At 36.6% G+C, this 14,946-nt stretch overlaps 1 protein-coding gene across 2 annotated transcripts in view; it reads right to left on the reverse strand.

Moving 5' to 3' along the window:
• Positions 1–14,946, reverse strand: part of kalrna (kalirin RhoGEF kinase a) — a 281,969-nt gene that overhangs the window by 67,099 nt on the left and 199,924 nt on the right. Inside the window, exon 1 of one of the 2 annotated variants that reach the window (XM_052148009.1) lies at positions 9,120–9,218. The exons of the other annotated variant lie outside the window; for it this stretch is intronic. Coding sequence (XP_052003969.1) covers positions 9,120–9,164 — 45 coding nt within the window. The 5' untranslated portion in view covers positions 9,165–9,218. Of the gene's footprint in view, positions 1–9,119; positions 9,219–14,946 lie in introns of those variants that run through there. 2 annotated transcript variants of the gene reach the window in all.

Genomic DNA, 14,946 nt, shown 5'->3' on the forward strand with positions numbered 1-14,946 from the left:
GATTGATCCAATCCAGTAGAAATGAGTGTGTAACAGTTCAGTGTTTAATTACAGGAGTTCACTTTCCTCCAATCTGTGTGGTGATGATTGAATGACAGCGGAATTAATTTGTGTTAACATGACTAGTCAAACACTGCAGTCAGTACACACTGCACTTAAAACAGCAATCTTAACCACACTTTTAGATTATTTCACAATGTAACTCCTGATGTAACACAGCTGTGCTGCACAAACCTGAACAAAATATACATGGAAATATTTCATCCTATGTCTTTATTAAAATCTATAAGAAACTAAAGAGACTTTTTCTGTGAGCTGGAAAGTGTTCAGTCTGAGAGGAAATGTGTTCAGTTGGTTTAAGTCAACATCTAAGGGCAGATTTTCCAGTCGTTTCAATTTAACACGGTTTATTAGATCACTAAGAACAAAATGGCATGGACAATTGCCTTTAATGAATTGCCTGTGCTGTTTGTCTTTTAACCTGGTTGGGTAGAGCATTTACATAATGTCTTTATCAATTTAAAGTGTTAATTCAGAGCAAAAAATAGAGTGTGGAGAGACCGTGAGAATTAGCAAATATTCCTTTTGGAATCGTCTGCCTCACATTGCCAGAAAGCAAGAGGATGTGCTACGTGAACATGTTAGTGCAGCAAAAGGTGAGCTACTTGGGCTACACTACCATTCCATAATAAATGAATAGATAGGTAGATAGTAAGGTATTTGCTGTTTTGCAATCATGTCCGTGCAGCTGGCAGCTAGATGCAGGCCTGGTTCTGTGAGGTTGCAAATGTTAGAGCACCCTTAATACAGTATGTAACTTTAATAATAGCCTACTGTATTTTGGCAAAACATATTTCATTAAATACCAGCAAACACACTAAAATCCCTGCATCAAAACTAAAAAAAATGATCTTGCAGACCAGTGAATCCTAGTTCAATGGTGCAGCTTTCTGCTTTCATGCCTCCATTGTACAATTGAGCATTTGATTGGTAAAAATATTTGTTAAATCCACGGTCAAACTTTGCTGTACATATAAAGAGCGCATGCACAAGACATGATCCTTTGATGCATGTCCAGATTAACTTTATAATGCTTTAGAAATATCAAGGAAAAACAAAGGGGGCACATGGTATCTGCTAATATAATAATTATTATATAAATAACCACAGTCCTTTAGATTGCATATGATTTGCACATAAACAATTGTAGTGAATATTAATAAAACTGAAAAACTTTCACTGCTCTTTTCTGGATAAATTAATGCCCCCTTTAAAACTGAACACAACATTAGGATGAGAAATTGCTCGTTTTAATTTACAGACCCAAAGTCTGATAGCATTAACCCTAAAATATTACTGTATCAAATCTACAGTGTAATCATTTTGTGCAGACAACTGAAAAACAATTATGAATTTCACTTTGACCTGTAATATTTATCCTGATACCAGTCCATGTTTTCATTATTGCCATAAACAACTCAAACAAACTTTAAAGTTGAAAAGATTGTGGTTTTCTGGGTCAGTTGTATCACTCAGGACCAGTTGAAATGTTTTACCACATGTAGAGGCATGATTGATAATTTGTTTTAAGTAAATAAAGGTCATTTAGACCTGAAAATGTTTTTGAAACTGAAAAGGCATTCTTTGAAGATGTTCAATGACGTGCTAACAGAGAAATATTTGACTGATTACAAATGATAAAGGTTTGGTAAACTAGAATAAACAGCGAGATTTGATATACTAGAACAGAACAATACCATCACATAATTTCAAATGTTCATGTTACTAACATTTCAAAACTGAATAAATGTCGGCCTTTAGCCTAGCCTATATTATTGAGGGGCACCTCAGCCCATGTGGGCAAAGGGGCAGTTGCTCAGGCCAGTGTAGCTACCCCTCTGTGTATGTGCCTGGAAACAAGTCTACTACAGAGAAATTTCATGTCGGAGTGGGATTTGAGAAAAGTATTTTACCGGTGAGCATGAGCAGTTCTTGAGTAGTGCAAACTTTTTGAATTGATTTTAATAATTAAAATGATTATTTTGTATAATATATACAATATAAATATACACACTACCAATCAAAAGTTTTGAAACACTTGACTGAAATATTTCTCATGATCTTAAAAATCTTTTGATCTGAATATGTATGCTTAAATGTTTGAAATTAGTTTGTTGACAAAAATATATTTGTGCCACCATATTCATTTATTTCATTATAAAAGTAAAATGTAATTAAAATAATTGCCCAACATAGATGGGAACTCCTTCAATACTGTTTAAAAATCATCTCAGGGTGATTCCTCAAGAAGTTGCTTGAGAAAGTGTCAAGAGTTCAATCAAGTGCAAATTCTAGGGAAAGGGTGACTACTTTGAAAATACTCAAATATAACACAGTTTTGATTTATTTTGGATTTTGTTTAGTCACAACATAATTCCCATAGTTCCATTTATGTTATTCCATAGTTTTGATGACTTTACTATTATTCATTTGATTTATTTACTATATAAAATGTAAAAAAAAAAAATTATAATAAAGAATGAGTGTTTCAAAACGTTTGACCGGTAGTGTGCGCTCACACACACACACACACACACACACACACACACACGCACACACACGCACACGTAGTGTTTCCATGTTTTATGGGGACTTTCCATAGACATAATGGTTTTTATACTGTACAAACTTTATATTCTATCCCCTAAACCTAACCCTACCCCTAAACCTAACCCACACAGAAAACTTTCTGCATTTTTACATTTTCAAAAATCATAATTTAGTATGATTTATAAGCTGTTTTCCTCATGGGGACCGACAAACTGTCCCCACAAGGTCAAACATTGCGGGTTTTACTATCCTTATGGGGACATTTGGTCCCCACAAAGTGATAAATACACGCTCACTCACACACACACACACACACACACACACACACACACACGCCACTTTATTAGGTACACCTACTTATTCATGAGATTATCTAATCAGTCAATCGTGTGGCAGCAGTGCAATGTATAAAATCATGCAGATACGGGTCAGGAGCTTAAGTTAATGTTCACATCAACCATCAGAATGGGGAAAAAATTTATCTAAATGCTTTGGATCATGGCATGATTGTTGGTGCTATACGGGCTGGTTTGAATATTTCTGTAACTACTGATCTCCTGGGATTTTCCCGCACAACAGTCTCTAGAGTGTAACGAGAATGGTGCACAAAACATCCAGTAAGTGGCAGTCCCGCTGAGTGTGTGTATACACTTTTTACTGCATGTTCAGTGCGCCACTTTATTATAGTAAAGCATAAAAATGATAGTAACACAAAAGTGTGGAAAAAGTGGCGCATCATATCTGCCAATTATTTTAACCTAAGTGCAAACATTAGCCAACGTTTAGGCAACCTGATTAGAGGAGTACCTGCATTAGAGCTTCAGAGAAGCATGTGCTTCTCATCTGCGACTTTGTTTTTAAAGGCTAAGGCTATCAGGCCAATTGAAAAAGATTTGTGAACCTGTGCATTTTCCGATCAGATGTTTATTTCATTTAAAATCAGCACATACCAGTAAAGTTTAAAATCTTGTTTTAGCGCAGCGATTAACTGACAGGTAGCTACTTTCATCCAAGAATTCCTTGGTTTCACCAGACTTGCGCTTGGGGAGTCATAAATATAATTAAACCTATCCTATGTAATTATAATGGATGCTACGCCCCTGAATGTAGTAGGCCTACTAATAACATTAAAACAATTAAGACAGATAAAAATAGACCATGATGGAAATTTTACAACTCCATCCATCAAAGTGATGGATGAAGATCCTTTTCTAGCACAACCTCTGGTGACCCCTATAACCACGTGTTACAACAGTTATATGCAGAAAAGCATTTCTGAACATATGTACAACACGTAGAACATTGGGGCGGATGGGTTACAGCAGCAGAAGACCCCTCTGGGTACCACTTCTGTCAGCTTAGAACAGGAAACTGAGGCTGCAGTGTGAACAGGCTCACCAAAAATGATGGTAGACAATTGGAAAAACATCACCTGGTCCGTCAAATCTGGATTTCTGCTGAGGTACACAAACTGGTAGGCCCAATGCAGCCACAGTTTTCTGTTCTTGGCTGACAGAAGTGGAACCTAGCGTGGTCTTCTGCTGTTGTAGCCCATCTGTCTCATGTTTCGACTATGTTGTGCATTCTGAGATGCTATTCTGCTCACTACAATAGTATAGAGGGGTTATGCGAGTTACCATAGCCTTTCTGTGAGCTTGAACCAGTCTGGCCATTCTCTGTTGACCTCTCTAATCAACAAGGTGTTTCCATCTGCAGAACTGCCGCTCACTGGATGTTTTTTGGTTTAGACACCATTCGAAGTAAATTCTAGAGACTTTTGTGCATGAAAATCCCAGGAGCTCAGCGGTTACAGAAATACACAAACCTGCCCAATTAAACATGTTATTTTTTGTATTTTTTATTTAATGAACATGATATCAAACTGACATGCGATTCTACAAAAGCATATATCATCACTTAACCTTAGAGCTCATGGCAAGTCTGTCTTTAACATTATACTAACAGTTCAATACACTATAATTGCTGAATGGCATGTAACTCTACAGTTGAGTTTGACATTTATTTAGCTTTATGCTGAAATGTCACTGAGCATAGTTGGTTAGCAGATGTAATCAGTCCTTTTCCTCATTCGCACTCTCACACCATCTGCTTGGCAGAGTATCAGATCGCCATAGCAATAGCAAGGAAAGGCGTGTTGCTAGGTAATTTGGGGTCTCAGAAGGAGACTATTGCACATCAGAAAGGACACGGGCATAACATGGGCTCAATGTGAAAGGTCTAGCAGGCAGCAGGGTTTTGTCATGGAGATCTGAGGATCTGGAAGCTTTCACCTTCACTCAAAATTATTCAGAAGCTGTGTGCGAGTGCTGACTGAGGATTGTGTCTAGACAAGACACCTCCACACGTACAGATGCAAACAGGAGAACAAATCAGATACAACCCAAAGCTCATTATCTCAGCTGTCTGAATACTGCTAAACTATTCTAATTAACCTGCTCAAAGAATAATTCACCCAAAAATTACAATTCTCCCAGTTATCCATCATCATGTTGAACAAAACCTGTGTGACTTTCTTGTCCATATGACTCGTGCAATGCATTGCAAATCTTCTTAAGTCAATAAAGTCAAATTTGCTTCCTTAATAAAAGTTCCTGGTCTTACTTTAAGTCAGAGTAGACACCACAATTCATTTGTTGTCAGTGAAAATGAGTCTGTTCAATAGGGTTCACTTGAGGTGTCAAATTCAAGGGCCAAATCTGGCCCGCCACCTCATTCCATGTGGCCAGCGAGCGAATACATAAAATCTAGGATGTGATTAGAACTGACCAATCAGTTAGCACTTTTTTCTCATACATTTTTATGAGCCTTCCCCTGTCATCCTAAACTAATATTTTTAATTACATTTTGTTTGCTCTAAGAATGGAGCAAACAGCGCTATCTGGACAAATGATCAGCACAGCTCAATGGATAGAGTGGCACAAGCGCAAAGCAGCATTTTCTCGTGGAACGGTTTCAACCGCACAGTGCAGGCAATTATAATATGTAGAAAAATGTAACCGGTTTAATTTACCTTCAGAAATTTCAAGAGATGAAAGAAGGAGCCTGATGAGAGGAATATGTAAAGGAGGCCCACACTTAGTCACATAGTCAGAATTTCAATTTAGGCATATACTGTACATGAAATGTCATTATTCGTACTTGTAAATTTGCTAGAATATTTTCAGTCGGCCCTTTGAGGGTACACATAACGCTGATTTGGCCCATACTGGAACAGAGTTTGACACCCCTGTTCTAGGTCATGTCAAAATTTCAGAGCCCATATTTCAGTGTACACATTAAAAAAAACCTGGTCTCATACAATCACATTGCTACATTACATTATTGCAAAGATTATTTTAACGTGGATTGTTCTACATATAGCGGCGGTTTTGTGGAGAAATAAACAATTGAGGTGCTACAAAAACAATGACTTGTATTACCTTTCAAACAAATCACGAGTAAATCAGCATCACAGTATTAAAGCTTTGATGATCATTTATTCATAACGACAAGTAATGTAATTATTATTGATATATTATTATTATTAGTAGAAGTACTACATTGAAGATTACATTTTACTATACAGTAGCAATTTATTTCTGTCACATTATATTCAATTTCATGCATCTAGTTAAATTATTATTTATTTTAAAAATTTTCGGGCTTTTATTTTGACAGAAAACTGAATGAACTCTTCTCAGTTTGTATGTTTGACGACTGCTCACCTCCAGATAAGCAATTCACTATATGTACTAATGTGCTCATTAATGTCTGCATCTAATTAAAATTGACCCCATTTACATTGTTAGTGCACATTACTAGTCTTGTGGTGAACAATTCATCCGTGCAAGTTAATCCACGGAAAGAAAAATAGTTTGTCTTCGTAATCTTCAAAGTCTCAAAATTAGCTTCGCCTCAGGAATGACGTTAATTCTCTGATGATGTCAGTCTGATGGCTTGGGTAGAACATCTTTTAACCACTCCCCTCCAACCGCCAGTCTGCTTTGAGCTTTGAAGGGGAGTAAAAAAGATGCATAACAAACAGAGATGGCGAGGAGGTGTGTTTAAGGTTGTGGCTCTCCCAAAACCCTTTTTCCTAATCACACATATATTTTGATTGCAGGCCCGATGGCTTGATTTTTTTGCATTTCAAAGAAGCAGGGATATCAGAGAGGTCACAGTTGTGTTTTAGGCATTTCACCCACGAATGCTTCAAAAATTGGACGGAACACAAAATGGAATTTGTATCTGAAATATCTGTCCTTAACAGATACGGCTGTACAAATTTCAATGGTAAGTAAAACTAGCTAGCAAGCTCATCAGAAACCTCCAACAATGATGCCAAATCAAGATAATTTTCCAACATCATACATACACACAAACAACTCGAGTGCTGTTTGCAGTATTTTACATGGAATAAAAAATATTTAAGACAGTTTGACATATGATAAGCTAAAGTTGCCGATTGAACATGCTTACCATGTGATTAGTGGTTATCTGCCAGCTGTATACTCAGACATAGTTTTGGGCTACTGGTCTAAGCAATGCACCCTATTTAAAACCTTGCCAAAATGCAAAAAACTATTAGTTTTGAAAAATGAGCGTTGGGAGACATCGAGATGCTCTTGATGGTGAACTTGCTCCACAATTCCCAGTGGATAAAATCAAGCCCCGGCCTCTATTTTTTCTAATTCAATATTACGTTTCAGTTGGAAATACGTCACGATATTGCAGTCGGTCGCAACTTCCATAACATGCAGACTTTAAACCTCAAAAGGCCACGATTTAATTCTAGAAATATATAGCACATTTCAAAGTAAATAAGTGCTCTGCTCTCTGTCATTTATTACACACACAGTGCACTTCATGCTCATAATTTGGTGTTATCAGTGTATGAGCAACCAGTTTCACACATTCACTTTGAAGTGCACAGCACAAGCAGACTGTATATTTACTAAATGATATCTCAGCCTTTTGTTGTTTTAAACAAAGGTTTTAATTTGATTAATTGTGCATTCATTTTGTTTCAAATATGTCAAATTCTGTGACATTCTGCATTTTATAATACATTTAATTTTTATAGACTGCATTCTGCGATTTCGTGGTGGAAATCATATGACCCTAAAAAATTTATTAACTTTCTCCACCTCTGAAATGACTTTACTTTTGGGCCGACTTCACCAAGGCCTTTCAGACTATTCATTCATTTCAACCAACAGCCAAGTAGCTATTCAGGCATTGTTTCAAACCCTCATTAAGTCTGGCCCAATTTAGATATAGAACCCACTTTTCTGTAAAAAAAAAGTCCCGTCCATTTTTTCCGCCATGAAATATCCTGTTTCACTTGTGAAATGGGTATCAAGATTGATTTAGTCAAATGATTTCAAGTGCTTGTGAGACAAAAAGTAAAGGTCAAGCTACTTTACGATGTGCACTTAAAAAAATATAGTAAATAGGGTGTGTTTGGACGATTATATCAGTATGAGTCAATGGCGTTAACAGCCAACGTCCTGCCACTGCTCTGGACCTCACAGTTTAACATGGAGTTTAAACTCTTCATGGAATGTGTACAGACAGACATACAGTACTGTGCAAACATTTTTGGCACTTGTTTTCAAAAATAATGCCATAAGTAGTTTTCATTTATCAATTGACATCATACAAAATCCAGTAAACATAAAAAAGGTAAATCAATATTCGGTGTGACCACCTTTGAATTTAAAACAGCATTAATTCTCCTAGTTACACCTGGACACAGTTTTTCTTGGTTGTTGGCAGATAGGATGTTCCAAGCTTCTTGAACAATTTGCCACAGTTCTTCTGTCTATTTCGGCTGTCTCAATTGCTTCTGTCTCTATATGTAATCTCAGACTGACACGATGTTCAGTGGGGGTCTTTGTGGGGGCCATGACATCTGTTGCAGGGCTTCCTGTTCTTCTATTCTAATCTTTTCTATTTGCAGAAGGAATGTTTGGGACTCACTACAGCTAAATAAATAAATAACCATCTTAGGACAAATGCTTTTGTGAAACATCTTATGTGCCTATGATTTTTGCACAGTACTGTACACATTAAAATCCTAACTTAAAAATTAAAAATGTATCATTTGTTTACTATAGTGCACAGTCATTTCACACACTGATAACCTCTGAAGTACAGATGTTGTGCATAAATAAAACCCAATCACTTATTAAACATTATATGACACTAAAACAAAAGTTTTACAAGTGAAATTAACATATGATACAAAGTATTTGATTCTCTATTTATATTAAACAGACAAGCAGAAAGGACATGTATCTTTACTACAGTTCTCTGGTTTACATGCTTTCACAGCATATTGCACAGAAAATGACTAATCTCCACACCTTTAACCAGCATGATGACAGACGACCCGCTCACACACTCTGTCAAAAACGTCCTGACATCTCAGTGTCTCACACAAACACACACCTTTAAACTATATTGGTCTCATAGAGTGAAGAAATGAATAGAAAAATGTCACTTACACGACTGCTCTCTCTGAAGAGTTTAACACTCATCCACTTTGGCATGACGATTAGTCTGTCCTCCTTACACGACTCTCTTTGTCCTTAACTTGCTTTCTCTCTCACTCCCTACACCCCTCCCTCTCTCTATGTTTCTGATTGGTTGAGTTCAGTGTTCAGAGGTTAAACACTCAGTAATGGAGCTCTATTCTGCTCTCCGTCCACCTGTGCTCAGATGTGTCATATCAAAACATTGGTTGCAACTCGCACATATAATTTACAAGCCAACATTTATCAAGAATCCACTCTGAAAAAAGACTAGTAAGATTTACTTGATTTTTCATTCAGAAGTTGTTGCACACAGTTTTTCTATGTCAATATAAATGGTAGAATTTTCAGTAAACTGCATGACATATTGTAAAGTTGTTTAAACTTATCAAGTAACAAACATTTCAGTTTATACAGTAACATTACATTTGAAAGTTTCACATGTTGAACTGTCCACTGAAACACGTTTGGTCATGTGGATGGCTTAATGCATGCTGTGCACTTCAAAGTGAATGTGTGAGATGACATCACCGTGCAATATTGGTGTAAGAAACGGTGCATAAATAGCACAACATACAAAGACGTCAACACTTGGTGCCCAAAACACGATAATGCTAACATTTAGCGGATCATTTTTTTTATATCATGAATGGGTCATTTAGAGTATAATGAACCTTAACTTCAAGTTTTCAAACGTGACAAAAAAAAATTATAAAAACAAACTAAATGTAAACTCAATTATTATAGCCCGGAGCATGCTGGCAACACCAGCATTGAAAAGATATGTATTTATTTATTTATTTATTTTATTCAAAATGTACTAAAATCAGCTTATAAATATTACAAAGTTTTCTACTTCAGGACTGATACAGTACTTGATGCATTTCAAAGATAACAAACAATCATAGATACGATTAATTTATAAGCAAGAGCATCCATTTCTACATGTCTGAATTGAGTAGAAAGTGACTTTTATTTAAAATGACCAATTTCATGCTTGAACAAACTTCTTTATTGTATAAAATGACTTAACCTTTGCTGTTTTATTTACTTCCCCACTTAGTTTTCATCTTGAATTCCATATGATGACACTTAGGTGGAACATTCTTGCATTAAGCCAAAAAATAATGATATGAGGAACAAAATCATGACATGTAATATATTCACTTCTTGATAATAATTAGTTAAAATTACATCTTCATGGCTGTTAAAGATCACATTCAATTTCAACGAGCAGGTTAAATTTGGGGGCACTGTCATTCTGGAGAGCATTTGATTGGACAAAAATCTGTGTGGTGCAAGATGATGTCATCAATATTTTTGGTCTGTTTTCGCAGAAGAGAAAGACTGTACATTTTAACTGTGTATATCTGCTAAAATATAATTTTGTCAATGTTTAGGAGTACACTAGAATATAGATTACCTCAAAACTAACAGACATGGACCAAATGCCACAAAACTCCAATTCTGATTCCACTGGGTCTTTAAAAATATACCTATAGCTGGTTGGTTCACCCGATATGACATGAAGATGAAGATGAAATAAATGTGACTCAGCTGCGCATGTGTATGTAACTCTGCTGAGCTCAATGATTTGTACGTGACTATAAACCAACTGTGCTCAATTGTATGATAAGTGTTTCCGTATGTGTGTGTGTGTGTGTGTGTGTGTGTGTGTATTTGTGTGTGCTGGTCTTATGACATGCGTTGAGCACAGAACAGTAAAAGCATTATGCAGTATGATAAATGTTATTTGCGTAGTGTACCGTCATAAACAGACTCTATGATTCTGTGAGTGAATGAAGGAAGCTTTTTACCTGGCGTAATGATGTCACCCACAGTATATCCTGATACATGACACTGATGATGTGGACAAATGGCAGTAAGGTGCTTAGCAGTCGGTAAGAAGTTATCCTGAAAGTTCGCCCTGAAGGCTGACAAGCTTTTACATACCACTGAAACAAACTCAAAAACACTTTGGTTTTGGCCAGCTTTTGTTCTAAATGACATCACATCCAATTGTTCTTGGATTTGGTAGAAAGTTTGCAGGGGCCTTTAACGATACCAGTGTTTCTGCTGCACCGGTAGCACCGAGCACTGAGTTCAGTCCCCCTCGCCATTTGACTGACAGACAGCTCAAATGCTCACATGCTTATTTGAGCGCATGTTCTGGTACTACTCTTACACCAAAATGAAAAATTAAACAAATACAAATTTGTAGTCTGCAGGTGTTGCACACTTGAGCACACACGTGAAGCTCCTTATAAGCTGAAAACACAGACTGAACGAAATACGTAGATGATAGAAGAGAGTGCACACTCACTGTAAAGTGCACAGCACCTGCAGACTACATATTTTAAATTAAATTATTTATTTATATAATTACTGTAAATCACAGCATTTTGCACTTTAATTATCACATTGGGTCATAGGATCAATGTCTAAAAGGTGTGAAACTACAATCAAAAACATAGAACCAGAAACACTTTCACGTCTAAATAAAAGTTTGATTCAATATAAAAGCTTGTCAAGTGAAATTTAAGACATTTCAACTAAAATATAAAACTAGAGTATTTCATTGTAGTATTAACTGTAATTATAATAATATCATTTAAGCAATATCTCACAAGCAAGAGCGATGTTGTACTGAATATTTCATAAAAATCATGAATGAATTAATTTGAAATAGCAATGGAGACTGTGGAAAAACTTTGTCTTGCTATGTTGCAATCAAATAAGCAATAAAAAAGCAATAAAAAAACTACTTAAATGTAAAGCTATTGACTAGTATCAAATGCAACATTATACTATATTTAAAGAGCCTATATAAAAAAGTTGGTGAATCTGGAGTGTTGGGAAATCCCTTATTGCCATGTTAACAACAATGTCTCTGATTGGTGAATTGGGTGGTGGGGGTGTAGACATTGGACAATTTCCATCAAACATTATGACAAAGAGCGGTTGCTTCATCCAGTAAAAAAGAGAAGGGGTTAAACAAGCTGTATTTCAAGTTACTGACCACAATGAGTGTGAATAGTCACACGCCACAGCTGACCAGCACTGGATTAGCCAGGTCCCCATTTCTGACTGGATATACTCATTATTATTTTGATTCATCTTGCTAATTAAAGCATGCTACTGTCATATTTTACATTAGTATAATATGACGATTGATGATCCAGCTTCACGTCAAATGCAATAATATGATATATTTCCTAGTACAGAGTCCCTTACCATAACCATACCATTTGACCAGTGGACAAAATTAGTTAATGTCATTGTATTTAGCAGTATACACCGATCAGCCACAACATTAAAACCACCTGAGTAATATTGTGTAGGTCCCCATCGTGCCACTAAAACTAGCGCCAACCCGCATCTCAGAATAGCATTCTGACATAATATTCTTCTCAACACAATTGTACAGAGTGATTATCTGAATTCTCTGTTGACCTCTCTCATCAATAAGGTGTTTCCATCCACAGAACTGCCGCTCACTGGATGTTTTTTGTTTTTGTGTGTGAAAATCCCATTAGATCAGCAGTTACAGAAATACTCAAACCAGCCCGTCTGGCACCAGCAATCATGCCAAGATCCAAATCACTGAGATCACATTTTTCCCCATTCTGATGGTTGATGTGAACATTAACTGAAGCTCCTGACCCGTATCTGGATGATTTTTGCTCTGCTGCCACACGATTGGCTGATTAGATAATCACATGGATGATTGTTGGTGCCTGATGTGGTGGTTCAAGTATTTCTGTAATTGCTGAAGTCAAGTTTGGCTAAAATTCATTAATTAATCTAAGGTATTTTTTTTTTTAAATGTATTTTATGATTGAATAACAACAACAAAACAATTGTGCAAACATATGTAAAGACAACAGACACCTAAAGCAGATCTGGAATATAAAAACATGCATATTCAAGCTGATAAGAGATGGGCTTCTCCAGGTGTGTCCAACTTTTTTAAATACAAGTTCTATTTTTTTCTTGAACTATTTCAGCATGATTAACCCATTTTATAACTCAAATTTGGGAAAACAGGCCATGGAAATAAAATATTTGATCTTTTTAGAAATTATGTTTGCCCACCAATCTTGTTTATTGAGCACAAGTTATGTGGTTAAACTTCATATAGAGAAAAGCCAGTCTATTTTTATAAATTTTTTTAACTATCACTTGTGTGCAAAACAGAATTCAATATTCACAGTATTCACGTAAGATACATTTTTTCACTCTTGCGTTGAGCTGCAGCAGTTGCGGACATTGTTGCGCGTGTGCTACATGCAGATCGCAAAAGCTTGTCACTTGCCACATACCGTGTAAAATGCCCTTAAGCATCTGTACATTCAGTTCCTTTCTGAGTAAAAACATAATAATTTCACATGTGGATATAGCCATTTCTGTCTCAGGTAAGTCAAAGTTTTATATTGCGTCTGTGGGGCGCGAGACTTGATTTAACAGCAGATTCACGTTGAGATTTGACTGACAGCATACAGACAGACCTGCGGTTTTACTCAGAAAATAAAGTTCTCTGGATTCCCACACTGAGGTTTACCTGTAATAATAGCCATAAACTTAAATGTTTAGAGGGGCATTGCGTTCTATGTTTTTAACAGTCATCACAAAATGAGGAGAAAAGATCGCATTATATTCAAATGGTAATTATTTAATACAGAACACAACTCAAATGATAATTTGCTGAAAATAACCTTCTAAGATTGTCTTGATTCAGTCAGATTTATTGAAGAAAATGTGGTTCAGAAGAATATGGTGCTTCACTGACGTGTAAACTCATGCACTGACTAGGGGAACTTATAATAATTTATGAAAAAATCAGTACTATTTGAGCTTTCAAGTGTTCTGTGATGTTTCTTTGCCCCGTGGATGACTCTATGTTTTTTATACAGCAGGCAAATCACATTTTTACTCAAATCAGATCTTTTCAGGCAGACTGTCCGCACTATTGCAAGTGATCGAATCAGATTTGCACGTTCAGACATAACCAACCTGTCTGCATGGGTTGCTTTGGTAACAACGTAGGCGTACCCACATGAAGATGCTTTCAAAACAGATGTGGGAAAAATGGAGGTGTAACACCTCACTCTCCAAATAAGCACCCCGTTCTGTCACGGAGCAGAACTCCTCCGTCGCACAAGAAAAACTCAGTGACGGAGGAGACTGGTAAATATTGTGATGTTCCATGCTGCAGTCACGGCCAGCTTCACAGTGCAGCGAGAGGTGCGTTGTTTTTCGCAAAGTACTGAGTGGTGGGAACATGTAGTCCTTGGGACCTTTGACGATGACAGGTGGCATGCCAATTTTAGAATGCTCAAGGGTACATTGCCGTTATGAATACTTCCGGCATTTCCTTCACCGATTTTTGACGTCATCGTTGTGTGTCGCATTAAGAGTGATGCAAAAGACCATTTGAAATCCGATTTTGTGGTTTGAATCTGGTTGTGTGGTTCAATCATGTGGTTTTTTTTGCTGTCCAGACTATCAAAAACTCATCTGGATACATTCTGGATATGCAAAAATATCTTTTTTTTAGTGGCAGTCTGAACAAGGCCTAAAAACAGAAGATCTGTGCATGAACTTCTGCCCTCTGGCAATCAGAGCAAACAGTGATCCTCCTCCAGACAGACAGACAATCTGCAAAAATGTAGGATGAAGAGGCACTGCTGTGTGTACATCATATGCTCAACATCCAGACTCAAAGCAAATGTGCACAGACACATGTCAAATGAATCGGAGTGTTATGCATGAGACATTGACTCTAGATACTGCATGCATC

This window comes from Xyrauchen texanus, chromosome 18 (assembly GCF_025860055.1).
Source record: "Xyrauchen texanus isolate HMW12.3.18 chromosome 18, RBS_HiC_50CHRs, whole genome shotgun sequence".
NCBI lineage: Eukaryota > Metazoa > Chordata > Actinopteri > Cypriniformes > Catostomidae > Xyrauchen > Xyrauchen texanus.